Here is a 27,342-nt window from a genome sequence, read left to right as displayed (position 1 = left end):
CCTTTTCAGCTTCCACCATCTGTTTTTCCATGCCGTGTCCTTTTAAGTCTCAAGAGTACTTCTTTGCTAGGCTCAACAGCACAGCGACTTGGCAGGTGTCAATATTCTTACAGTTAGGGTGTTCCTACACAAATGAATTTTCCAGGTGCTCTTATTCAGCACCCATAAACAACATGTCTTAGGGTAAAAAAACAAAACAAAAAAAACCCTTCCAGTAGCACTTTAAAAGTAAAGGTAAAAATAAAGGGACCCCTGACCATTAGGTCCAGTCGTGACCGACTCTGGGGTTGCGGCACTCATCTCGCTTTATTGGCCGAGGGAGCCGGCGTACAGCTTCCAGATTATGTGGCCAGCTTGACTAAGCCGCTTCTGGCGAACCAGAGCAGCGCACGGAAATGCCGTTTACTTCCCGCCAGAGTGGTACCTATTTATCTACTTGCACTTTGATGTGATTTCGAACTGCTAGGTTGCCAGGAGCAGGGACCGAGCAACGGGAGCTCACCCCGTCGCAGGGATTTGAACCACTGACCTTCTGATCAGCAAGTCTTAGGCTCTGTGGTTTAACCCACAGCACCCCCCGCGTCCCTAGTAGCACCTTAGAGACCAACTAAGTTTGTCATTGGTATGAGCTTCTGTGTGTGCATGCACATGAAGAAGTGTGCATGCACACGAAAGCTCATTCCAATGACAAACTTAGCTGGTCTCTAAGGTGCTACTGGAAGGAATTTTTTGATTTTTTATTTTGTTTCGACTACGGCAGACCAACACGGCCACCTACCTGTAACTATGTCTTAGGGTAGAGCTGTTGGCATAGGATACGACCCAGAGGGGGACATCTCAATGCCGCTAGCTTCCAAGTGTTATTTTTCTCATGTGACGACATATTTGAGTTGATCCAGAATCTCTCTTGCAAGATTGCTGAACTTCAGACGCTGCCCAGTTTTGTTTAACTCTCAGCTTTTGATTGTAGGCTGGTGGCTTTATTCTTTTTTTACTGCTGTTGCTGATCTTTCTGCTGTTGCGATCTAATGTTTTCCCCGGCAAGTCTGCAGCTACTATACATATCTCTAACAGTTGCTTGCAAATGTCCCCGTAGATTAAGCCCATGCTTGTAGCTGTTTTATATACCAGCTAAAAGTAGTAACCATTCTAAAGCTGCCAATACACTAATGGAAATAATGGATTGTATCCAACTAAGTTCTGCTCAGAGTACATCCACACATACACAATGAACCTGTGCTAACTTTAAGGATTCATTTCAATGAGTAGTAGACATATACTACTCTGAGTATGCCTAAATTGGATACAACCTATTGACATTTACGGCTGTTTGTATGCTTTGAGCTTTAGCAATTGTAACCCAGAATCACAATTTTGGCACGTTAGATTTCTTATCAAAATGAATGCTTCAATAGCGTTAATTGTTAAAAGAATACTGCTATGTTTTAAATCCGGATGATTTTTAAATCATTGCAAAGTGAAAAGCAAAAATAACATGACCAAATCTCAATTTAGTTTTTTTGAGGGGAAACACACATTTTTTTTTATTATTTTAAACTAGATAACTGTAATTTTGAACATGGTTCCAAAGCAGATACCAGGACCCTTAGTTTCCCCCCACCCCGCTCATAATGCATGCACGAATTAACATAAACGCAAGCAGGCACGTTGCAGCCATTTTATTAGGATCTCCCCCAACCGAGTTCTGTAAGAATTCTTGAGGAAGCTGGAAATGGCTTGCACAAGAGTCTCTATGATATGAACAGTATCTGGGGAAAGATACAGATTTTGCGGCTCGCTCCCCCAGAGTTACTAAACTCAGTAAAGTCTGCAAACTGGTGCCGCCTCCTTACATAGCGATGCGATTATTCGTTCTTTTTGCAATGGAATCTTTACTCTGCTGATGCCTGTATTCTTTTTCCGTAATCCTACCACCGTTCATTGTAGGTCTGATGAAAGTGATTCCTCTCTCTCGGAGGTACACAGGTACTCTCTCTTCCTCCTTTCCATCTTCTGGAATCTTATTGATGTGTTTAATACCTTACTGCAGTTCTTAAGTTAACTAACTCTTTTCTGCATGGCTTTCTTTATTCCGTGACCCTCCCCACAAAACATTCATATGTTCCTTGCATCATTTTATTTTTATTGTGATGGAAACGTAAAACATTTGGTGTGGGTTTTTTCTTTGTCCAGCATGTGCACTTTTTATAGCATTCAGTGGGGAAAAAATTGTGTTTGCGTGGTTCACTTCTTTTTGTTTAAACACATTTCTTTCTTTCTTTTAAATCCCTGGAAAACACGATAGGTCAATATACACCTTTCTTGTTGTCCTCAATCTGCTTTGTTGATAGCGAAAAGCTATATTGAACTGTGTGGTAAAAGTCAGGGGGTTTTTTTCGTATATCCTGTGCCGTTGTTCACAATAATATTGTATTCTAAAGATGGGCAGAATAACATATCTGAAGGGGAAAATCTGTTTCACCAAAAAAGAGCAAATAGCAGTAATTAGCATTTTTATTTCCTATAGCTTAGGTACTGAGCAAAGACTGTTTTTCCTTTCTATAAATAAAGAGGCTAGGAGATATATAAGCAACTTCTAAATGAGCCAAATTCAGAAAGGGATAGGAGTTCCATTTCTTATTATCCTGAATTCAGATTACATGTTCAGACAAACTGGCCCTGTATGCACTATACATTTACAGCAGTGTCATACTACTTTAAACATCCATCGCTTCTCCCCCCTCCCCCGCCCGCACCAAATCCTGGGATTTATAGTTTGTTCCAGGTGCTGAGTGTACTTACTCTATTCCCCTCAGAGATCTACAACTCCTAGAGTGGTTTAACAATCAATAATCCCTCTTCCCTGGGAACTGTAGCTTTGTGAGGGGAATAAAGGTAAAGGGACCCCTGACCATTAGGTCCAGTCGTGACCGACTCTGGAGTTGTGGCACTCGTCTCGCTCTATAGGCCGAGGGAGCCGTCGTTTGTCCGCAGATAACTTCTGGATCACGAGGTCAGCATGACTAAGCCGCTTCTGGTGAACCAGAGCAGCGCACGGAGATGCCGTTTACCTTCCCGCCAGAGCAGTACCTATTTATCTACTTGCACTTTGACGTGCTTTCAAGCTGCTAGGTTGGCAGGAGCAGGGACCGAGCAACGGGAGCTCACACCGTCACGGGGATTCGAACCGCCAACCTTCTGATCGGCAAGCCCTAGGTTCTGTGGTTTAACCCATAGCGCCATCTGCGTCCCATGAGGGGAATAGGGCTCTCTTAAGTACACTCACCACCCTTAACAAACTACAGTTCCCAGATTCTTTGAGGGAAGCCATGGCTGTTTAAAGCTGTAAAGGTACAGTGCGATGGGGCCATGGATAGCATCAATCGTATTCTCATATTTTTCAGCTGTGTGAGAGCTTTTATATTGCACACACAGCTCCTCTGCCTGCAACAGCTCCTCCATTCATTTAAACCGAGGAAGTAGGTCAATGTGTGCATCTCTCAACATATTCCACTTTTTCTGCTTGATGTTTGTCACAATACTTTGGACAGTCATCCCTCTTTCTCTCTCTCCAGTACGGTCATTTGTAAGGGTTTCCTTGTAGTTGTTGTTTTTATGGTAGTTGTATCAGCCACACAACCTATTCATTGCCCTTTTCAAGGATATATGTAACCTCTTCTCTGCTGTGTCACCTGAGAATTCTGCTGAAGTCTTCCACTCTTCTCTTTATTGATGATACCTGGTTTGCACTATGCATGTCTACAGTCCACTTTAGGGTGTGTGTGTGTGGTTTTTTTTAAAGCAAGCAACGTCACTGGGCTTTCAATAGGCATCTCTGCACTCCTTTATTGTGTCCGAAATGCTGGAGCTACAAAGCAACAGGGAATTCAGTTTCTCCCCTGTTCGGAAGCAATTGCATTTGTAAGGAAAATCTGGAATTGGGTCCAGTTCTTCCTTAACTGCCACATCAGGTTAGAAGACTAAATGTTCCATGTGCTGCATGCATCTATCTTGACTACACATTTCTTGCCAGGATAACTTCAACTGCATTTCTCAAAATGTATAATGTCAGGGAACTGACATCGGAGCGAGAGAAGGAGGCAAGGCTCCAAAGCGATGCAGGAGAGGGGACCAGCAGGGGGGGAGGAATTCAGCGCAACACCGGTGGAGAAGGGAGGGAGATGGAGGACTCGGAGAGAGATCTCCAAGACCCTTCACCCGAGACCAGCGGGGAAAGCGCGGACACGCCTCTGCCTTCCCCTTACTTGCGCAGACGAGTCCCGCGCAGGGAAAGTAGGAGGAGACTTGGTGTCAAACAGCTCTTATGCTGGAAGAGGTTCAAAAAACGCCCACTGACGGATTCTGCAAGTGACTGACCGGCCACGGAGTGTGGGCTGTCAGCTAAGGCACAGTTGGCCCAGGCAACCTAACCAAAACTGAAGGCAACTTACGCACAAGTAACCCCTTGTAACCATTACATATAAGCTACTCTTTGCATCCAATTTAATACCTTCTCTTCACTTAAATTAAATTTAACACAGACATAGACACACACACACACACACACACACACACACACAGCTCACCTTTCTGCTCACTAAGGAGTCTTCAAGGGGCATTGGTGTCCCCGTTTGACAGGATAGAATACATGTTAGCTGTGTCTTAACTACTGTTGATTCTGCCATGGATACAACGCTTTTCTTAACGGAACCCAAAACTGCATGCAGACTGAAATTAGTTCAGGGATGAGGAGGAGCCTGTTGCTCTCTAGATGTTGCTGGTCTTCAACTTGCCTCATTCCTGATCATGTTGGTTGGGACTGATGGGAGTTGAATACCAACAACATTCAGATGGTATGGGGTTCTCCATCCCTGGATCAGTTTTTTATGTATCCAGTCAGTCTAAGCACCCATTCATACTTCCAATTTCTGTAAAGGCTAAACCCTTCATAGAAAAGAAAGTTGGAAACATGGGAAATTTTCCTCACCTGAAACGGCCTCCATGAGAAGATAAGCAAAGGCATCCTTTTGGGGAGAATACTGGCCTTCAATCCTTCTATCCCACATGGACGATTCCTTCATGCATTTATTTGTGCAGTTTCCCTGCTACCTTTCTGCCTTGTCAGGGACCCAAAGAGATGAACCAAAACAGAACACAAGAATCCAACAATATTATAGAGTGGTACCTTGGTTGTCTAATGTAATCTGTTCCGGAAGACCGTTTGACTTCCGAAACGTTAGACAACCAAGGCGCAAAGGGCTGACTGCAAGTTCAGTTGGAAAAATTGAATAACTCACAGCGGAAGCCGTTCCACTTCTGAGGCGCGTTCGAAAATGGAAGCAATTACTTCTGGGTTTTCGGTGTATGGGTTCGAAACGTTTGGCTTCTGAGATGCTCGAAAATCAAGATACCACTGTAAAAGTCATAATCGGTGGCGGACCTTGGGGTCTTGAATTTCAGCAGCGACCTGTGTGACACCAAAATTCAGGGGCCCCCTCCTCTCATGCTCCATTCTAAATCATAGTTGGGACATTCCCTGTGGTTCCCTAAGGCTCTGAACCCAGTTCGGTGTGTTAATGTGTGAAATGGTTCCCTGCTGGAAATCCATGGCAGCAACAAATTCTAAGAGGACCAGTCCTTGTTCCAGACAATTGAGCTTGTGATCTGATTCGTCAGGGCTCTCACTGTGTTCTTAAACAAGGGCTGCTCAAGGTTTAAAGGAAACGCAGGGTTGCCAAGCAGGTTGAGTACATAGCCAGGTAAACAGAGAGTACACATAGCCCTCACATCTGAGGGTTGTGGGGTCCACTCTGGCTTGCAATGGAAACATTCCATGCTAAAAGCAACATGCAAACTGCTTTCAACATGATGAACATCTCCTGAGCTCTGCTTCTGCTTCCGAAGGCAGCTGCCTCCTGAACTGCCCATATGGTTGAGTTGGCCCTGAAAGCATTAATTTTTAAATTTAATGCAAAAGATTGTAAGAGACCAGATGCATGGAAAAACAAACATTTCCCTTCTATACATATGAGTGTAGCAGAAATCACGACCTTAATCTAGCTGCTTTCTTGCAAACCAAGCAGTACTACAGGAATCAAACCAATAAGGGCTTAATTCAACCAGAGCCAATAGTTAAATGTCCTGAAACAAGCCTCTGGAAAAATGAAGGGGAGACCAGCTTTGAAACACATCCTGGCACAGAGAAAAATTGTACCGCACGACTTCCAGTGGGCAGAAATTGGCATCAGCTCAAATTTGAATCCCATCAACAATTGAGCTAAAGGTGTGGCCTTAAAAAACGGCAAACACAGCATGTATGACATTATAAAATTATGACCTTTCATTTGGGGGAAAAACGCATCACAATTTTAATGAAGTTTTTTCTACCACATATTCTTATTCAGCTGACCATGTTCTAGATGAGCTGGTTTCTCTGGCACAGAATTTGGATCTGTATGAGTGGGTGGTCTGGATTGCAAAAGGCACCCAATGCCCTAATCTGATGGAATTCTGGAAAGTCTCAGAATTCTGGAGTTGGAAGGAACTGTGAGGATCATCTTGTCCAACCCCTGCAATGCGGGAATCTTTCACCTAAAATGGGGCTCAAACCCAGAACCCTGAGATGTGCTGTTCCTCACCTTTGCAGAGCAATGCCAGTGGGTGCTCTTGGCTCAACAAAATGATCAGGGTTGACCCCACCGTCAGTGCTAGTGGTGGAAATGTCCTTTGTGGTAGGAGCAGAATACTTGGGCTTACAGTCTGCTGTATATAAATAGGTCAAGACATTTGCCTGCCTTATTCTACAGATCCCTGTAAGATTTCTCAGGAGTCTGGCAGGGTGGGGGAAAATGTATGATGTACGATGGAGAAATGACCTGTCACAAATTCTAATCCATTGTATCATTTGTTTCCTTTTCTAGAGGCATAATCAACCCATTCTCTTCGTCCAAATGCGTCAGATCTTCTCCAATTCATTGTATCCACATTGCTGAAGGTCATACGAAGGCTGTGCTTTGTGTCGATTCTACTGACGACCTCCTCTTTACAGGCTCAAAAGGTTTGACATGTCTCTTAGAATCATAGAATCATAGAGTTGGAAGAGACCACAAGGGCCATCGAGTCCAACCCCCTGCCAAGCAGGAAACACCATCAGAGCACTCCTGACATATGGTTGTCAAGCCTCTGCTTAAAGACCTCCAAAGAAGGAGACTCCACCACACTCCTTGGCAGCAAATTCCACTGTCGAACAGCTCTTACTGTCAGGAAGTTCTTCCTAATGTTTAGGTGGAATCTTCTTTCTTGTAGTTTGGAACCATTGCTCCGTATCCGCTTCTCTGGAGCAGCAGAAAACAACCTTTCTCCCTCCTCTATGTGACATCCTTTTATATATTTGAACATGGCTATCATATCACCCCTTAACCTCCTCTTCTCCAGGCTAAACATGCCCAGCTCCCTTAGCCGTTCCTCATAAGGCATCGTTTCCAGGCCTTTGATCATTTTGGTTGCCCTCCTCTGGACACGTTCCAGTTTGTCAGTGTCCTTCTTGAACTGTGGTGCCCAGAACTGGACACAGTACTCCAGGTGAGGTCTGACCAGAGCAGAATACAGTGGCACTATTACTTCCCTTGATCTAGATGCTATACTCCTATTGATGCAGCCCAGAATTGCATTGGCTTTTTTAGCTGCCGCGTCACACTGTTGGCTCATGTCAAGTTTGTGGTCAACCAAGACTCCTAGATCCTTTTCACATGTAGATCCTTTCAACATCTTGTTGGTCTTGCAGCTTTCTGAATCCTCTTCATATACTGATGGGGCTACTCAAAGAGAGAAAGCTGACTACTCAGAAGAGAGGCAAGCAATTGATGGAGAGATCCACCGTGAGGCAGTGTCTTTATCACAAATAATTGCTAGCTTTGGAGTTTTGCAGAATTCTGATAACTAACACATTGTGTTCTTCGTGGAGCTCTCTTCAAGGCTATTCACAAGCCACTGTTGTTTCAGAGTGAGGCAGCTAAGTAGTTTTGTGTACAGGCTGCAAGGAATATAGAACACTGGTTCTGTGAGAGCTTCGCTGGTAGAGATCGAAGGTTTTCCCTTTCAAGGGTCTGTGGCTGGAAAGTCAGTCACCACAGAGAGAGAGGGGGCTGAATCAAGAAAGACTTTATTTTGTGTGCATGAAAGGTAGAAGCACTGGTGCAAGTAACACCACACCACACCTAGGAGGTCAAAACAGGTTCAGTTATGGTTTCACAAAACACAGAAAGATTCAGAGCAGCCATCTGTGACATTGCTAATAGTGTACATAAGCTTTTATGGTGCATTACATACATCGCCCCAACTCCTGGGCCATGCACATTGTGAACAGGCGATCCTCAGCATAATCATCTTGAAGACCACTGACCATTGCTATTCCTTATTTTGCCATACCCTGCTTAAGCGAGTATTACCCAAGTGCTGTCTCCAACCCTCTTAGTTCATCCTTTCTTACACCTCATACAGCAAGCTAAACATTTCACATAGGAAGTTCCCGAATTAGCAAACAGGCCATTTCGTCGCGGACCACAGTCATTTCATGCCTTTTCCTTCCTTCCTTACCAAAACCCTGCAAAACCAAGCAAAAGAGCATTTCTAAGTAAAAGGGATTTCCCCTTTATCATTATTCAGCTCCTCTTCAAGATGTAATGAAATCTCCACAGCAAAATTGGGAACCAAACAAGAGTATGTTAAAAGACCAGTGAAGCCTACTGTAATATAAAATACAATATAAAATGCATAAGAAATGTGTATTGTGCACTAAACTCCTGCAATTTAGTGGTGATTGGGTGGTATCTAAGTTGTTTCACACACCAAAACAGTATATCTGTGTTGCACAGTATATTACAATGTTATCCACTTTTTAATTTGCTGTTCTTGTTCTGCTTTCTTTTTGTTTAGATCGCACATGTAAAGTATGGAATTTGGTGACTGGACAGGAAATAATGTCTCTGGGTGGTCATCCCAACAACGTAGTATCTGTAAAATACTGTAATTATACTAGCTTGGTCTTCACAGTCTCCACATCTTATATTAAGGTGTGGGACATCCGCGATTCTGCTAAGTGTATCCGAACGCTAACGTAAGTTGCAACTCCGAAAAGCAGAATTTTTATATTAACATTTGGCATACCATTTTGCAGTAAGCGGTGAGAAAATTGTACTTAACATTAAACGTAGTTAATCTTAAAACTCTTAGGCTAAAACCCAGCTACTTCGTTGTAAAACCCATTGAGTTGAAAAACTGAATGAATTTACTAATTTTAAGATGTGCAGCCTAAGAAAGATTGCCGTGTCTTATAGTGTGGAGGAGTGGGGTGAGACAAGAAAGAAAACTAGATGCTGTGTTTTGTTGTTTTAATGTCTGTTTCCAGGTGGGCACTTAGCACCTGGGTAGCATATAGTAGAGGCTTTATGGACAAAAATGATGAGCTTAGGTGAAGATGGCAAGTAGAAAAGGCTGAAAGAAAGGAATGTGAGGTAGCAGGAAGAGTTTTGTTTCTCAGCAAGTTCTGAGTTCACCTCACCCAGTCTCTCCTGTCTCAGGAGTTGTTATCGAAAGTCAGACTATGGATTTCACTTTACAGTGGTGCCTCGCAAGACGAAAAGAATCCGTTCCGCGAGTCTCTTCGTCTTGCGGTTTTTTCGTCTTGCGAAGCAAACCCATTAGCGGATTAGCGCTATTAGCGGCTTAGGGGCTTAGCGGATCAGCTGATAAGCAGCTTAGCAGATCAGCTGTTAAGCGGCTTAGCGGCTTAGAAAAAGGGGGGGAAAGGGAAAAAAACCCACAGGAACTCGCAAGACACTGTACTTTGAAAGCTTCTCCAAAACCACAGGGCAATATCTTTCCTGCCCCTGTTTTCTGATACCTTTTTAGCCAGAGAGTAATCTGGCACCAGAAAGCATATACGGTAGTCTACCACTGACTTTTGAGGCATCAGTTTACATTTCGAGTTTCCCCCTTCAATTCGTACATGCAATTCATACATGCACCCTGGTTGTGTGATGGCTCAATCCATGTGCAGATGGATTGCCAATTTTTAGAACTCTTGATTTTTTGGAGACCTCTGAAATGGATCGATTACTTACACATGGTTTTGGGCAGTGCTTTTTTTCTGGGGGGGGTGTGTGTGCAGGGGTACGCCTACCCCTAAACATTTTGCGAATCTTTGTACAGTGGTGCCCCGCAAGACGAACGCCTCGCAAGACGGAAAACCCGCTAGACGAAAGGGTTTTCCGTTTTGGAGGCGCTTCGCAAAACGAATTTCCCTATGGGCTTGCTTCGCAAGACGAAAATGTCTTGCGAGTTCCTGCGGGTTCCCCCCCCCCTTTTCCCCCCTTTTCCTAAGCCGCTAAGCCACTTATCAGCTGATCCGCTGATAAGCCGCTTAACAGCTGATCGCTAAAAGTCGCTAAACCGCTAATAGCACTAATCCACTAAGCTGTCAATGGGCTTGCTTCGCAAGACGAAAAAACCGCTATACGAAGAGCCTCATGGAACGGATTAATTTCGTCTTGCGAGGCACCACTGTACTTTTGTCCATTTACTGTATTGATTTTTCCCAATTTGAACTATAAAATGGTGATTTTCTTGAGTCAAAATGAGAGTACCCCTAAACATTTTTTTAAGTAACAAAGCACCTGGTTTGGGGAATATTTTATTCACTGTAACTAGAACTAGAAGTAACTAGAAAAGTCAGCATATTGTGGCATTTGAATCTCCCTTGTACTCTTGAACCTGCAAGGCTCACCATAACCATGTCTGTCATTTTCCCCAGTTGCCTGCTTAGAATATTTGGGCTAGACTGGGCAATCAATATACAAATGAGATATAAATAAATACATTGGAATTGTTGCTTATAAGAGGCTTGGAAGCTCTGCAAGGATGACTCCCCTCATCCTTTGTCCACATTCAGAATACAATGTACTTGTGGGATTGATGGAATTACTTGGTGTGTGTTTTCCCCTCTTAGATAATTGTAAGTTTATTTTCCTCTTGTTTTTCTGCGTGCAAAACTCAGGTCTTCAGGCCAGGCGATGCCAGTAGATGCATGTTCTGGCAGTACCAACAGAACAGTGACGATTCCAGCTGGAGAGAACCAGATCAACCAGATTGCTCTCAACCCAACAGGCACATTTCTGTACGCAGCTGCAGGAAATGCAGTGAGAATGTGGGACCTGAAGAGGTAAAGCTTTCCAAAATACTTACTGAGCATGCAAAGATCCTGTGAACCCCAGTGCGGCTGCAGCTATTGCCGTTCTGATCCCCCTGTTTGCCAACTGGCACATCCATGGCAATAGTCCATGGTAGGGCACAGCCTATAGGCTTTTGGGTCTATAGGCCTTCTCACGATCTGTTTGCGTTGTGGGAACTGCTGCATTATGGCTTTCCCCCATACCTTTCTGCTTACACAAGAAGCCCTGGTCTATGTCTATGCTAACAGGACCAGTGGTCAGGGATGATGGGAATTGTAGTCCAAAACATCTGGAGGGCCGAAGCTTGGGGATGCCTGCTGTAGATCGTTCTGCCCGGACACTGAGGTCCAGCGCCGAGGGCCTTCTGGCAGTTCCCTCACTATGAGAAGCCAAATTACAGGGAACCAGGCAGAGGGCCTTCTTGGTAGTGGCACCCGCCCTGTGGAATGCCCTCCCACCAGATGTCAAAGAGAAAAACAACTACCAAACTTTTAGAAAACATCTGAAGGCAGCGCTGTTTAGGGAAGCTTTTAATGGTTAAAAGGTTATTGTATTTTAGTGTTTTGTTGGAAGCCGCCCAGAGTGGCTGGGGAAATGCAGCCAGATGGGCGGGGTATAAATAATGAATGGTGATGCACCAGGGAATGCTAAAGTTGCCTGGGCAGCGCAGGTCCTCTCGAGTTTCCAGGAAGAGAGGCACCCACACAATGAAGAGCCACAGCATGGATTCATCCCACATAGACCAGGGCTTCTTGTATAAGCAGAAAGGGCTCTTCCCCAACCTTCAGCCCTCCAGATGTTTTGGACTACAATTCCCATCATCCCTGACCACTGGTCCTGTTATTGGAGTTGTAGGCCAGAACATCTGGAGGGCTGCAGGTTGGGGATGTCTGATCTACAGTGATGCCTAAGCCTTTCTGTGGAGTTGAAGTCTGCTAGCCTCCTATTTGTAACCATGATTTTTGGTGTGAAATGCTGCCCACCCTCAGAAGCGGGGTTGTACGTGACTGATGGAGTCTAATATGAACTTAGCCAATGAAACAAACAGAGAAGAAAAATTAAGAGGTGCAAATAACACAAAGAATGGCACAAATTTGGGGGAAGAAGAAGTCATAAGTGGAATTCCCAACCTTATATTTACAGCTATTTCTCATCCGGTAGCATTCACCTGCCATCAAGAATGTCAGTCGGAGAAGATCAAAATACAGCGTTTAAACTACTCTGCCCAAAACTGAATATTCCTGCTGTTACTAATGTGGTGTTTCACTCCCACCTATACCCATATAATCTGCAGGGATCAAAGCCTGATTTCCAGTGCATTTCCGGAAAATGAGCAGGAGAGATGCTTTCTTTTCCTTTGAAATAATTAAAGCTAAGTCACTTTGCCTGTTTCTGTTCATTTTTTTTAGGTTCCAGTCTACAGGAAAACTAACTGGGCACCTGGGCCCTGTTATGTGCCTTACTGTAGATCGCATTTCCAATGGGCAAGATCTCATAATTACTGGCTCAAAGGATCACTATATCAAGGTATTGTCTCCTGCATCTTTACCACAGGAGTAATACAACAAGCTTCGAGAATCGGTTTCCATTTTCTTAGGTTTTTTCACTGCAAGATGTAGAAACGAGCTGCACTCCATTTCCACTCAGAACAATGCCTGAGGCTGCAATCCTATACCCACAACTGGGGGTAAACCACATTAAGTGCAGTGGAACATAAAGACACGTATAGGATGGCATGGCTGGTCTGTCTTTTCTTTTTTCACTTCCAGAAAAGTCTAGTCAAACTGACATTCTCACCTATGCCTGGAAAAATATAAATTCAAAGTCAAAAAGTCTTCGGGAACTTCTATGGTTTTTGTTTCGATATCGGAGAATAAAATAATTGGATAAACTTTCACTCATTATTCAAGAAAACATACTATTTCCTCCAAGGAGTTTTAAGTTATTTCTAAATATTAGTATGCATGTGGACTTACTAATAGGTGAATGTCACTTCTTTTCTCCCAGGTATTTGTGCTTAGGTTTGCAGCCTAATCTCAGGAATTGCTTTTATTCCCTTCTTTGTTGAAGAATTATTCCAAATGTTATTTCTGGCCTCTCCTTAGTTTTGACATGAATACTTTATAATTTTTATGGTTCATAATTACCACATAGACAAAAGGGTGTCAAATCTTATAATCTTCCTATAGATGCCTCTGTTTACACACAGTTATTGCTATTGATCATCTGGTGATAGTTTGCTGTTGAGGCTGTTGTGGTTATAAAATATGATTGACAGACCGTGTAGCGAAAATGCCTCAAATTGTTTTCTGTTTAATAATCTGGTGTCCATTCTTTGCGATACTGTGATAGTGAGATGGGAAGAGATAGTAATGGCAACATTTTCCCAAAAAAACCACACCTGTCATTTGAGCTAAAGGGGGAAATTAAGTAAAACTGTGCTGGGTTATAGATTTCAGATAAGGCATCATTTTTATTGAATTAGTTAATTATTAAAATCAGTTCGTGGTTGGTACTACTACACTATTACAAATCCTTTGTAGACATTTGTATAATACTACTATGTAGAGTGGGTATTTATGTTTTGTCAATTCCCGGCCAAGATTATGTTGCAGATTTGAAATTGTTTTGCTCCTATTTCAGATGTTTGATGTAACTGAAGGAGCACTGGGAACTGTAAGCCCTACACACAACTTTGAGCCTCCCCATTATGACGGCATAGAAGCGCTTACTATTATGGGAGACAACCTGTTTAGTGGATCCAGAGATAATGGAATTAAAAAGTGGGACTTGGCTCAAAAAGACCTCATCCAGGTACTGTTAAAATATAATAGGAACCTTGCAAAGCAGAGCTGCCCCCAAACTGAAATTCTTCAGCTACTCCAAAATGAGGCTTGAAAATTTTGAAAGCCAAAAATAATAGTATTTGGGTCTAGAAAACTGATTTTAGAATCTGAAAAGGTTGGATTGAAAATTTTTGTTTGAACCAAAATCAGCTGGGCTTTTCTTCACCTAAGCAGAGGATTGGCAATGGGCAGCATGCTATATGTTGATAGACCTTTATTTGTGGCCCTCAGACTTCTGGAAGAATTCTGGTAAAATTCCCAGCATCCATCTTAAATTGAAGTTTCTAACCTTCACGATTGCAGAAGATGTGTTTGATCATTCAGTAGAGAAATATGGGAATAGGAGATAGAACTCTGAAAGCACACACTCTAATTTCAATAGATGCTATATTGCCAACTTGCTCTGGAGTAAGCAAGTCATAGTTTTTTTAAGAGGTGGACTTAAGTATTCCATGTTTGAGGACCGCAATTTAATCAGGTGCATTGCCCTCTGCTTCATATTATCTGATTGCAGGGTTGGTTCAGAGGCAGTCCTTGAGGTATTGAGGTCCTGAGCTGTCTTAAGTTTTTATAGGTCAAAACCAGCACTTTGAATTGGGCCCAGAAGCTAATTGGCAGCTAGTGCAGTCAAGCCACGATTGGCATAATAGGCTCAAACCATCTTGCTCTGGTGAGCAACCTGGCCACTGAATTCTGCACCAGCTGAAGTTTCCGAACCATCTTCAGAAGGGCATTTTCTCTGGCCAGGTTTAAATCAAACCCATCAAACCTCTTTGGGGAAGGTTCTCAGGCAGGGTGGAAGGAGAAAGAACTTGCCCATGTGAAGACCACCTGGTGGAAACCCTTACACATATGGTTCTCAATTGTAAACTATATGCTTCCTGACAGTAAGAGCTGTTCGACAGTGGAATTTGCTGCCCAGGAGTGTGGTGGAGTCTCCTCCTTCTTTGGAGGTCTTTAAGCAGAGGCTTGACAACCATATGTCAGGAGTGCTCTGATGGTGTTTCCTGCTTGGCAGGGGGTTGGACTCGATGGTCCTTGTGGTCTCTCCCAACTCTATGATTCTATGATGCATTTTTCAGAACCGAACTGCTTGCCTTTCCCCTCCTTATGGATGACGTTGTTTCTCAACCTGATTTTGTGATATGTCTTTTCAGCAAGTTCCTAATGCCCACAAGGACTGGGTCTGTGCTCTTGGACTTGTGCCTGGTTCCCCCGTGCTTCTCAGCGCCTGCCGCGGTGGCATTCTGAAACTCTGGAATGTAGATACATTTGCACCAATAAGCGAACTCAAGGGACACGACAGTCCCATCAATGCCATCTGCACCAATTCCGGCCAGATTTTTACTGCATCAGAGTGAGTTGCTTTTAATGTTCTTTGCACACGCTGCATAGCTGGAAGGAATTCTGAGCATTCAATTTCATTTAAAACACTGGCAGTGAGTGATCTTCTTTGCTTTCCAGTATGTGCAGAAATTCAAAGGGTTTGTCTACATTGTGAACCACCAACTTAATTTCCTGCACATTTACGGTCATAGCTGGCAGAGGTTTAAACTGTGTTATATTTGAGTTGGTTGGGTTTGTTTAAAAAACAAACTAATGTAAAATGTTTATTGTTTTATATGGAGACATGTATTTTTACTGAATATTATGCTATAAGTTACTTGTAAGGGAAAAGCATAAAAATATGTAACTTTGTGACGTAGCTACTTGTTTGCAGTTAGTGAGCCTTTGTTTGTCAAATGGAAGTGCTTTGATGTCATGCCATAATACTTAATACAGTGTATTTAAACACAGCCGTAGCATAATAGCTTATTAGGACTAGTGTAAATGTCAAGTTAGTAAGCAAGCTTTCAGGTATACTGGAGCTCTTCTGGAGCCTTGTAATTCTGATCAGCTCAAAAGCTTGCTCATGACTATGTGACTTTTACCTGGTCCTTATAAATGTTAAGCGCTATTATTTTATTTGGGTCTTTATGCCTAGTGAACCAACAGAATCAATAACATTGAGCAGGCATCCCCAAACTCAGCCCTCCAGCTGTTTTGGGACTACAGTTCCCATCATCCCTGACCACTGGTCCTCTTAACAAGGGATGATGGGAGTTGTAGTCCCAAAACATCTGGAGGGCTGAGTTTGGGGATGTCTGATATAAAGCCTCTTTCAGTGTGCTTCTCAGTCTGTTTCCTATATTTCACAGTAGTGCAATGAAATTGTTGTGGGACGCATTTGAGAATCTCTGCTCTGCTTGAACTAGCAAGTCTCTAAAAATAATTGAGCTGTTCTGCATTCGCTTTCTCGAGAGACTGCTTTTGATTAAAGGAACATTTCAGTGGAAGAGTTTTTGGTTTTTTAATTCGCAGGTACTGCGCTATGGCTTAAACCACAGAGCCTAGGACTTGCCGATCGGAAGGTCGGCGGTTCGAATCCCCACGATGGGGTGAGCTCCCGTTGCTCAGTCCCTGCTCCTGCCAACCTAGCAGTTTGAAAGCACGTCAAAGTACAAGTAGATACAGTGGTGCCTCACAAGACGAAATTAATTCGTTCCGCGAGTCTCTTCGTCTTGCGGTTTTTTCGTCTTGCGAAGCACAGCTATTAGCGGCTTAGTGGATTAGCGCTATTAGCGGCTATTAGCGGCTTAGCAGCTATTAGCAGCTTAGAAAAAGGGGGGCAAAGGGAAAAAACTCACAAGAACTCGCAAGACGTTTCGTCTTGCGAAGCAAGCCCATAGGGAAATTCGTCTTGCAAAGCACCTCAAAAGACGGAAAACTCTTTCGTCTAGCGAGTTTTGCGTCTTGCGAGGCATTCGTCTTGCGGGGCAGCACTGTAAATAGGTACCGCTCCATGCGCTGCTCTGGTTCGCCAGGAGCGGCTTAGTCAAGCTGGCCACATGACCCAGAAGCTGTACGCCGGCTCCCTCGGCCAGTAAAGCGAGATGAGCACCGCAACCCCAGAGTCGGTCACAACTGGACCTAATGGTCAGGGGTCCCTTTATCTTACTGTATATAAATGGGGAAACGGCTTTTCTCTGCTTCTTCCTTTTCCCACTTCATGCTAATAGATTTGGTGGTTTAAAAATATTTTGCAGCGATCGGACTGTGAGAATCTGGAAGGCTCCCTGCAGCTTCGATGGACAGATCTCCGATCCTGGCGATGTGAGCGAAGATCTGGCCAGTAATTAAAGACGAGCGTTGCAGTGCTAGACGTCATAGGCACATGCTTGCGGCTGGAGAGAAAGAAGAAGAAGATGCAGCTCGACTGTACCGTTTAAGTGTGTCGTATTCTGCTGTAACTGCTGCCCTTAAGAACTGCCTTCTGTACTATATTTCAAACACTAGTCTGTTGGTGGTATGCTTGCCTCACATATAACGGCTGGATTTGTGTGCATTTATTAGCTTTGTAAGTTGAACAAACTGGAAGCCTTTCGCCCTGGAATGGTTGTCTCAAGACCTGTAACCTAGGATGTGAAAGTGCCCTGTGTACCTCACTCTCTGACCCCTTCTGTTCAGCTGAGCTTCACTTTATGGTTGTATGGAACGTGCCAGCATATCTCTTGTCTCATTTCCCAAGCCTTTAATGGAAGAGCAGCGGGGGTCCTAAGAAGTTTACTTATGTTTTGCTGCTGTAAGAAACTAAGACTGGAGTGTAAGGGAGGGGCGGATCTTAGTTTGAGACGGATTACTGCCCTGACTGTGTCATGCTAACAATGAATGCCATACGACCCGCAATAGTTGTTAGCATTATATTCTTGCTGACCAAAGTTGTGCAGCTGTGTCTACTCTGTGCTCAGGACTAGAAACTAAAATGCTGTCGAATTATTAACATTTTATTAGTGCTCTGCCTACCACAGTATTCTTACAGAAAAACCTTAATCTATTTTTCTTATGTTTCCATCATCTCACGACGTTTTATTTAAGAGGAAAAACAAGGTGTCCTTCTTTTTTAACATACTTTGATATGCTGCTAAATATATTTTAGATATGTTTGTGGAACCTTGGAGTTAGTTAAAAGAACGGTAGCAACTGTGTCAACAAAAGGCCGTGTGTAAATACATGGGGTGTAAAGAGAGACTATCTTAACAATGTGCCTGTGTGGATTTTTTTAATTGCTGTAGATTTGAGTGTGGATATTGAACGAGAGGATTGTATAATTTATCCAGCTTTTCGGAACATTCATTTGTAAATTCAGCAAGTTTTAGGAACAGTGTTTTATTGGGTTTGCTGTTGGGTAGAGGATATGAACTTGTAAATGTACGGCTTGTGATAGTTGATGCTTACATTAAAAAAAAAAGACCCACACAGTTGAATGTGAACATTTTAATTGCCGCTACTTTTGTTTGGCGCAATACATGAAGAGAAATTAGCGTGACACAGGACCCAAGTACGGTACAAAGATGTAAGTAACCCTGTGGCATTCAGACTAAAAAAGGTGCTTTGTGATTGCTTTCTTACTCTTTAATGGCCTTTGTTAATCCAAAGAGTGGTCATTAAGGGTTAAGGCTTCCCAGTGCTATTGCGACCCTGGTCATTATCTGAAGGTGGATGGCAGAGGGGAATACAAAGAAAATATCTGAAATCTCCGCCTTTTAAACGCGGAAACTTATTTTGAAATAAAATTAATAATACAGGCAACAAAAGGAAGAATGCATGTAGCAATCAGCTCACTGATTACCGTCCTTGGTATATCATAGGTAAGGATGTATGGCAATTAAAGAAAAAGCAAAAGCTGGTGACCTCTTGCTAGAGGAGGTATCAGTCAGAGATACTTGAGAAGGGGGCATGTGTGCCCCCCCCCTTCACCTGGCTGAGAGGGAACAAAGGGAACTTGTATCTGAAGAAGTGTGCATGCACACGAAAGCTCATACCAAGAACTAACTTAGTTGGTCTTTAAGGTGCTACTGGAGGATTTTTTTTATTTTGTTTTGACAAAGGGAACTTGTGGCAGTCTTGGGACTGGAGTAGAGAAGAGAAACAGACCTGTCTTGCTGTCTCCAGGAATCTAAAGCTATGGCATTGGGGAGGAAGATCTGTTGGAGTTTTAATGCTGTGAGCCCTGCCACCTGCTACTCAGCCTGCATACACGTCAGGGCCGGATTTAGGTTTGATGAGGCCCATAGCTACTGAAGGTAACGGGGCCCTTTATATGTCCAGCTGTCCTTTGCCAACAAAAAATTGTCACTGCTTTTTTGTGTTGAATGTGGTGCCACAGAGCCTAGGGTTTGCCAATCAGAAGGGCGGCAGTTCGAATCCCTGCGATGGGGTGAGCTCCCGTTGCTCGGTCCCTGCTCCTGCCAACCTAGCAGTTCGAAAGCACGTCAAAGTGCAAGTAGATAAATAGGTACCGCTCCGGCGGGAAGTTAAACGGCGTTTCCGTGTGCTGCTCTGGTTCACCAGAAGCGGCTTAGTCATGCTGGCCACACGACCCGGAAGCTGTACGCCGGCTCCCTTGGCCAATAAAGTGAGATGAGCGCTGCAACCCCAGAGTCGGTCATGACTTGACCTAATGGTCAGGGGTCCCTTTACCTTTATATGCTACATGGTAATTTATGGACATAATAGGTATCTAAAGCCATTTGCACATAACAAAATACATATTTTATCAAAGTAATTGATATAGAAATGAGCAAACTAGTGATATTTTAGGGAGCAGGCTAGCAGGCGGGGCCCATTACTTATATCATAGGAGCCTACACAACATAAAACACTGTTGCTGTATGTAGGTTTTATTTTATTTGTTTTTTTATCTTATATTTTGGAAATGTACATCCAGTTTTTCCCCCTTTGATTTTTTTTTGGGCTCCCCAAGAGAGTGGGGCCCTAAGCCTATAGCTTGTTTAGCTTATACGTAAATCTGGCACTGATACACGTATACCTAAACTTCGTATCACCAAAACCACCATCTGTCTCCAGTGACTACCGCGGAAAACCGACCTACAGTATGCATTGGGGTCTCTGATTATTTCTCACAGCCTGAAAGTGAGGTTCTGAATTTGCCCAAATGGGCAGCAGGGTGGTGACCAAACATGGACCAAGGCTAAAATGTTTTTGGAATACATCAGCAGAAAGACCAGTGTGTGCATTTCAGTTTATAAAAGATATAAGCATAGTAATACCACAGAGAAATCAACACGTTATACATAAAAAGAATCCTGGGGAAAGGATATGTAAGTAATGACCCCATGGCAAACAAAACAGGATATAAATAGGCAAGCTTTAAACTTTGTTCAGCAGAAAAAATGCACAACTTAACTATTACAAGCAGCAATTGTAGCATGAAAAGCAAGTAAGAATTTTAGCAATTAATTAAATTGTGCCCTGGAACTTCCACCAGTCCATGCTAGTTCAAAGCTTTACTATGTAACAGTGATAAAATAAATTGCCTTAAATATTAAGACTAGAAATTAAAAGGAATAGAGGAGGGCTTAAAGGAAAAATCAAGATCTAGAGAATAAGGCCCAGAAGAGTCCAGAGGGCAGAGGGGAGGAAAAACCAGAAAATAAAATGGTGAAGTTTCAGCATCACCAAGGAATAGACTATGCCTGTGTGTTTGTGTATACAGGGAAGCTCAATCTCTTCAATATTGCTCATGAACCAAGGTTCTAGTTCAGGCATGGCCAAACTTGGTCCTCCAGCTGTTTTGGGACTACAACTCCCACCATCCCTAGCTAACAGGACCAGTGGTCAGGGATGATGGGAATTGTCGACCCAAAACATCTGGAAGACCAAGTTTGGCCATGCCTGGTATGGACCAAGGATTGTTTCAGAGGGAAATGGCTGCAAAGTGCTTCAACCTTGAAGAAGCAACACGTTCAAGGCAAGAAAACCCTTCTCTCAAAAAAGAAGTCAAAAGGCCCCAGAAGAAACAAAGAACTGCTGGGAATCTTGGAGCTGAGAAAACGAAGAAAAATAAGTGAGCTCTAGCACTTCAGATGCAACCTCTTTTTCATCTCTCAACATCTCCAGATTCAATATTTTCTCTCACAGTACTTTTTCTCTCACTCAAATTCAGTTCTGTATTGGTAAATGAAAAAGTCGGAGGCCGACAGCTGTACAAACAGGTGTTGGGTTTTTTTAAAAAAATAATAATAATTCAATTAATTATTTTTGGGGAGTGACATATTCCTTGATAAAGCTGAAAAGAGAATCATGAAGGTCATCAGAGCTGCCGGCAAATCTTGTATCGTCTTCACCCTGGTACACGATCTTGGTGCATGATCACAGCTCAGCTACAGCCTTGCCAGCCTTACTGTCCTCATGTTCCAGCGCAGGGTCACTCAGGGATGCTGGCTGTAGGGAATATCGTATGTTGCACCTTCTTTTCACCGCAGTCCATAGCTTGAGCGAGGCCTAGTCACCACAGGAATCACTTACCTATTTCCCCTTGCTGTTGTAATCCGGAGTCCCAGGCCCAGAAAAACACATGCCCTCCCTCGCAACAGGAAACACTCAGACTGTTTATGAGCCACAGATTGAACTAAATATCCCTTCGGTTCCACAGCTCTGTAGGCCTTGTCTTCAGCACCTCTGAACCACAACCCCACCCTACCAAATAAGATGAAACCTATGCTGCTCAGAGATTGGGGTGCAGGTAACAAAATTAACAGAGGAATAGATCACATATAGGGACGTGGGTGGCGCTGTGGGTTAAACCACAGAGCCTAGGACTTGCCGATCAGAAGGTCAGCGGTTCGAATCCTCGTGACGGGGTGAGCTCCTGTTGCTCAGTCCCTGCTCCTGCCAACCTAGCAGTTTGAAAGCAAGTCAAAGTGCAAGTAGATAAATAGGTACCGCTCCAGCGGGAAGGTAAACGGCATTTCCTTGTGCTGCTCTGGTTTGCCAGAAGCGGCTTAGTCATGCTGGCCGCATGACCCGGAAGCTGTATGCCAGCTTCCTCAGCCAATAAACTGAGATGAGCACCGCAACCCCAAAGTCGGTCATGACGACCTAATGGTGAGGGGTCCCTAATGGTGAGGGGTCCCTATGCTGCTCAGAGAATGGGGTGCAGGTAACAAAATTAATGCAGGAATAGATCACATATAGGGATGCGGGTGGCGCTGTGGGTTAAACCACAGAGCCTAGGGCTTGCCGATCGGAAGGTCGGCGGTTCGAATCCCCGCGACAGGGTGAGCTCCCGTAGCTGGCTCCCTGCTCCTGCCAACATAGCAGTTCGAAAGCACGCCAAAGTGCAAGTAGATAAATATGTACTGCTCCGGCGGGAAGGTAAACGGCATTTCCGTGCGCTGCTCTGGTTTGCCAGAAGCAGCTTAGTCATGCTGGCCACATGACCCGGAAGCTGTATGCCGGCTCCTTCGGCCAATAAAGCGAGATGAGTGCCACAACCCCAGAGTCGTCCGCAACTGGACCTAATGGTCAGGGGTCCCTTTACCTTTATCTTTAGATCACATATGAGACAAAGCGGCTCTTCAAGTACCCAGGTAAGTGATGGACTAGGCTCCTGGGACTACCCCCCCCAAAAAAAAATCAGTTGACCCCTTCAGGCATTCTGGTCAAATACGCAAAAGCCCACAGGGCTCCTTGCTTGTGGAATGCTCTTCCCAGGGAGGACCGCCTGACCCATGGGTCAGCAAGGTTTACTTCGCCTGGGCCAGATCCCTCCAGTGGAGATCCCTCTGTGGGCCAGATTGCGCTCGTGCATGAGCGCGTGCACCTGCGATTTCCGGCGTCTGCGCATGTGAAGATCCGATTTCCAGTGCTGCAGAAGTGAGTCCCCACGCTGCGCTGTGCTGCGCAGGTTTAGCGCAGCGCATGGGGACAGTCTGAGTGGGCGGCTCAGTTCAGGAGTGGCTCATGGGCTGGTTAAATGACCCCTGTGGGCCGCTTGTGGCCCGTGGGCCTTAGGTTGCCTACTCCTGGCCTGACCCCTTCATTACATAGCTTTATCTTTTAGGCAAAAACATTTCTTCCAGGCCTTTAGCTAATGAAACAATCTATGACCTTTTAAACTGTGTGGGGTGGGTATTGTTTTTGTTGTTATGGTATGGTATGTGTTTTTTTGTTTTTATATTGAGACCCCTGGGTATATCAACAACAACAACTGTCCTGTGACCTTTGGATGATGGTGGCGTAGAAATTTAATAATAATCAATAAAAATAATAAGGCATCAGGCCATCTCCTCTGGCTCTGACCCAATAACACCACATCACCAGGGACCACCCCTAGGTTTCAGGTTAGGACCCTGATATCTCAAGGTCCAGGATATTCCTGACCTGGAAACCCCTTTTCAAGTGTTTGAAAGGAAAACTCAGAGAGGACATTGAATGCCTGCTGCCCGCTATTCCTGCCCTATCCACCTCCATCATGCATTGAAGGCCCTCGCTTTGGAAAGGAGAATGAGGCTCAAGCAGGGTCTCCCATGAAGATGACAGAGGCCAAGCCAGTGGCTCCTCCTTTTGATAGGTGATGCTATTTTGATATCTAGAATCGGGGCAGGGTTAAATAGCATTTGCCACATTTGGTTTCCCAGCAGGTGATATTCAGAGGCACACTGCCTCCCGCAGAGCCATCGTGCTTAGTAGCCCTTCATAGCCTAATCTTCCACGGAAAAGCCCATAACATCTCTTTCCTGCTTCTATAAAAATTCTTGCAGCATCATTTTCTAAAAGGAAAGGTGGAGCTTTGACTTTAGATCCATGATCCCCTGTGATAAAAGACTGTAAAGATCTCCGTAATGTATTGTGGGGTGCAAAATAGTAGGGAGAGTGTTAATTAAAGTGATTTAAGAGGAGTAGGATCATTCCCCTATCTCTGTGGTCAAATGCACGTGTTAAACTTCAAATCTATGCCTTGTAGCTTCTGTTACATAAGTAACTCTTCCCCCTTCTTTTCCTGAAGACAGCATTTTTTGATTACAAATAAATTTGCAACTTGTCTTCCCTTCAACCTTACATAACCTGCAAATAAGGTCATTTTTTCCCCTTATCAAAGTAACAAATATTTGCAGTGTGTCAGCTTGCAGATAACTCTGTGTGCCCCACTAGATCTTGCTTATAAAAGGCCATTGTCTGAGGAGCTTGTGTTATATCTATTCAGCCATGGAGAGAAATAAGAAGCTTCATTTTTTGGCTCTTGCTCTTGCAGGTAAGGTAGAATTTTATAGTTGGATAGCAGTACAGTGGTACCTCGGGTTAAGTATTTAATTCGTTCCGGAGGTCTGTTCTTAACCTGAAACTGTTCTTAACCTGAAGCACCACTTTAGCTAATGGGGCTTCCTGCTGCCGCCACGCTGCTGGAGCCCGATTTCTGTTCTTATCCTGAAGCAAAGTTCTTAACCTGAAGCACTATTTCTGGCTTAGTGGAGTGTGTAACCTGAAGCGTATGTAACCTGAAGCATATGTAACCCGAGGTATCACTGTACATTGGAAGGTGTTTCACAGTGAGTCAGTCCATTGCTCTATCTAGCTCCCTATTGTCTAGACCAGGGATTCCGAAACTTGGCTCTCCAGCTGTTTTGGGACTACAATTCTCATCACTCTTGACCACTGGTCCTGCTAGCTAGGGATGATGGGAGTTGTAGTCCAAAAACAGCTGGAGACCCAAGTTTGGGGTTCCCTGGTCTAGAAGAACTGGCAGTGGTCCTCCAAGGTTATATGACCCTTTGCCAATTGGATGCCCTCCCATCAGCGTCAGTTTGGGGCCAATGGAATTGGTCACCCCAAACATCCTGAGGGCACCAGGTTGGCCAAGGTGAGGTTAAACATTCCCATGTTCAGCTTCAGTGCTGAAGTCAACTTTGCTACCTTCACAGGTGCAGTTCTCTGTTTAAGTCAAATGTGCCTTGGGGTTATGGAACAAAAATACACTTTTAAGAAGTTGTAGTGTTGTTGTTGTTGTTTAGTCATTTAGTCGTTTAGTCATGTCCGACTCTTCGTGACCCCATGGACCAGAGCACGCCAGGCACTCCTGTCTTCCACTGCCTCCCGCAGTTTGGTCAAACTCAGGCTGGTAGCTTCGAGAACACTGTCCAACCATCTCGTCCTCTGCCGTTCCCTTCTCCTTGTGCCCTCCATCTTTCCCAACATCAGGGTCTTTTCCAGGGAGTCTTCTCTTCTCATGAGGTGGCCAAAGTCTTGGAGCCTCAGCTTCAGGGTCTGTCCTTCCAGTGAGCACTCAGGGCTGATTTCCTTCAGAATGGATCGGTTTGATCTTCTTGCAGTCCATGGGACTCTCAAGAGTCTCCTCCAGCACCAGAATTCAAAAGCATCAATTCTTCGGCGATCAGCCTTCTTTATGGTCCAGCTCTCACTTCCATACATCACTACTGGGAAAACCATAGCTTTAACTATACAGACCTTTATTGGCAAGGTGATGTTTCTGCTTTTTAAGATGCTGTCTAGGTTTGTCATTGCTTGGAGCAGTTTACAATAGTCCAAAGTGCTGTGATCCATAAGAACAATATACAAACAGTCTGAGGAGACAGAAATTGAAAGACTCCCCAGAAAAGAAACCCTCATCTGCCTAATATGACAAAAGCTTGCTGGAACAGCAAAGCTTTCACCAGGCAGTAAAGGAGAGGGCCAAATCAACCTTCAGTAATCTGGTGCAACCACCAAGAAGGCCCATGCTCTTGTCCCAGTCAGTCAGGCATCCTGCACAGCTGGGACATAGAGGAAGGTGTTTTAGGAAGTAGCAGGCTGGAAGAGGCAGTCTTTAGTGTATCTCGGCTCAAGCCATTGATTTGTGAGGATGTCTACCTCCTTCAATCATAAGTAGCAAAATAGTTCAAAACAGAACCAAAGAAAGGGGAGAAGATACTGGAAACGATGAATGCTTTTTGATAAATTAACTGGCAGTCTTTCGGTTCAAACGCGTTCCATAGTGGCTTCTCCACCCCCATCGTTCAGCCCGGACACTGAGATCCAGCGCCGAGGGCCTTCTGGCGGTTCCCTCATTGCGAGAAGTGAGGCTACAGGGAACCAGGCAGAGGGCCTTCTCGGTAGTGGCGCCCGACCTGTGGAACGCCCTCCCATCAGATGTCAAAGAGATAAAGAATTATCTGACATTCAGAAGACATCTTAAGGCAGCCCTGTTCAGGGAAGTTTTTAATATGTAATGCTGTATTGTTTTTAACACTGATTGGGAGCCGCCCAGAGTGGCTGGGGAAACTCAGCCAGATGGGCGGGGTATAAATAATAAATTATTATTATTATTATTATTATTCTTTGTCTCTTTAGAAATAAGACCCTGCAGGTTCTTTGAAAAGGATGGTTTCTGAGCAATTTGTAAAGAAACATGCCCTTGAAGAAGGCGCTTTTGCAAATTTTGCAGGCAATTTTAACAATAAACATGCACCCTTTCCAGCATCTTTGAGATACACTTCCACTTTTTTGTTTACATCATTGGATGCTTCCTGTTTTGGAAGATTTTCCTTTCAGCAAAACAGTTCCCCACACAACATGCTTTAGGTTGTAGCTCTTCTTTAGGAACAACCGGACTGGTTTCAGCTGGAAAACGGCAGCAATTCTGCCAGCTATCTGCTAAAGCAGGTAAAATACAATATCCCTCTTCTCTCAATTCCTGTGACGGTGCCTTCCCGTTCTCCCCCAAAATGGGTGGCCAAATATTGGCTTTGGCATGTTGCCATTCTTACCAGCTGGCCATAAAGGATGTCAGTCACCCATGTGGAAAACCAATACAGGCAGATTCTGCTTTCCCCAAAATGAGACATTTTTTAAAAAGCCACCAGTGGGCAGCACAAGCTTTTGCTAAGGGGTTTTTAAATCGTTTTTATTATTAATTCTAAGACCTTCTGTGCGAGTTCAGATCTAGAATTAAAATGCTTCCCTTCTCTGGAGATTGGGTGGGATTACGTATTTATTTATTCAAGGGGGAGAAAGCGTATGGGATACGATCTCATTCAAAATGTTTCTGTTTGCAAAGTGGAATACAATGAACAGTATTCTTAAGGCTTGGCGGGATTAAGCATTGTTCTAAGCATGCCATAGAACAGTTCCCAAAGCAAACCGGGTCCCCGCTGTAGCGCAATTGCCAGAATTGTGGCAGCACAATATACATATTGTGCTTATCAAGTGTTTTCATGGCACTTGAAATATCGGTACATGATGTCCCCGTAAACTTCAATATTTAAATGGCCACGAACATTCTTGGCATCAGGTCACCAAAGAAAAGAAAGAATTTCTGGGGGTGGTCCGGAGAAACAGTTACACCTCATATTGAGGGAACTCAGAAATCTTGACAGGGTGGACTGGAAAGATAATAGTTGCAATTTGCTCAACAAATTCAAGGTTCTTTT

At 44.0% G+C, this 27,342-nt stretch overlaps 2 protein-coding genes across 11 annotated transcripts in view; both read left to right on the top strand.

Moving 5' to 3' along the window:
- The window catches only part of KIF21A (kinesin family member 21A), a 105,054-nt gene extending 86,682 nt beyond the window's left edge, over positions 1-18,372 (top strand). For 5 of the 9 annotated variants that reach the window (XM_079994036.1, XM_079994040.1, XM_079994038.1 and 2 more), the window contains 8 exons: positions 1,948-1,986; positions 6,921-7,057; positions 8,935-9,115; positions 11,054-11,218; positions 12,638-12,755; positions 13,872-14,042; positions 15,232-15,431; positions 17,161-18,372. In XM_079994036.1, coding sequence (XP_079850162.1) covers positions 1,948-1,986; positions 6,921-7,057; positions 8,935-9,115; positions 11,054-11,218; positions 12,638-12,755; positions 13,872-14,042; positions 15,232-15,431; positions 17,161-17,254 — 1,105 coding nt within the window. In that variant the 3' untranslated portion in view covers positions 17,255-18,372. The remainder of the gene's footprint in view (positions 1-1,947; positions 1,987-6,920; positions 7,058-8,934; positions 9,116-11,053; positions 11,219-12,637; positions 12,756-13,871; positions 14,043-15,231; positions 15,432-17,160) is intronic. The other 4 variants (XM_079994042.1, XM_079994039.1, XM_079994043.1 and 1 more) reach the window with 1 other exon arrangement.
- A 5,677-nt stretch (positions 18,373-24,049) lies between these two features.
- The window catches only part of LOC307225864 (sucrase-isomaltase, intestinal-like), a 104,706-nt gene continuing 101,413 nt past the window's right edge, over positions 24,050-27,342 (top strand). For both annotated transcript variants that reach the window (XM_079994159.1, XM_079994158.1), the window contains exon 1: positions 24,050-24,170. In XM_079994159.1, coding sequence (XP_079850285.1) covers positions 24,125-24,170 — 46 coding nt within the window. In that variant the 5' untranslated portion in view covers positions 24,050-24,124. The remainder of the gene's footprint in view (positions 24,171-27,342) is intronic.

Source organism: Podarcis cretensis (genome assembly GCF_951804945.1).
Source record: "Podarcis cretensis genome assembly, chromosome: 10".
NCBI lineage: Eukaryota > Metazoa > Chordata > Lepidosauria > Squamata > Lacertidae > Podarcis > Podarcis cretensis.
The sequence above is the reverse complement of the archived record's forward strand: the minus strand, read 5'-3'. Positions and strand labels throughout refer to the sequence as shown.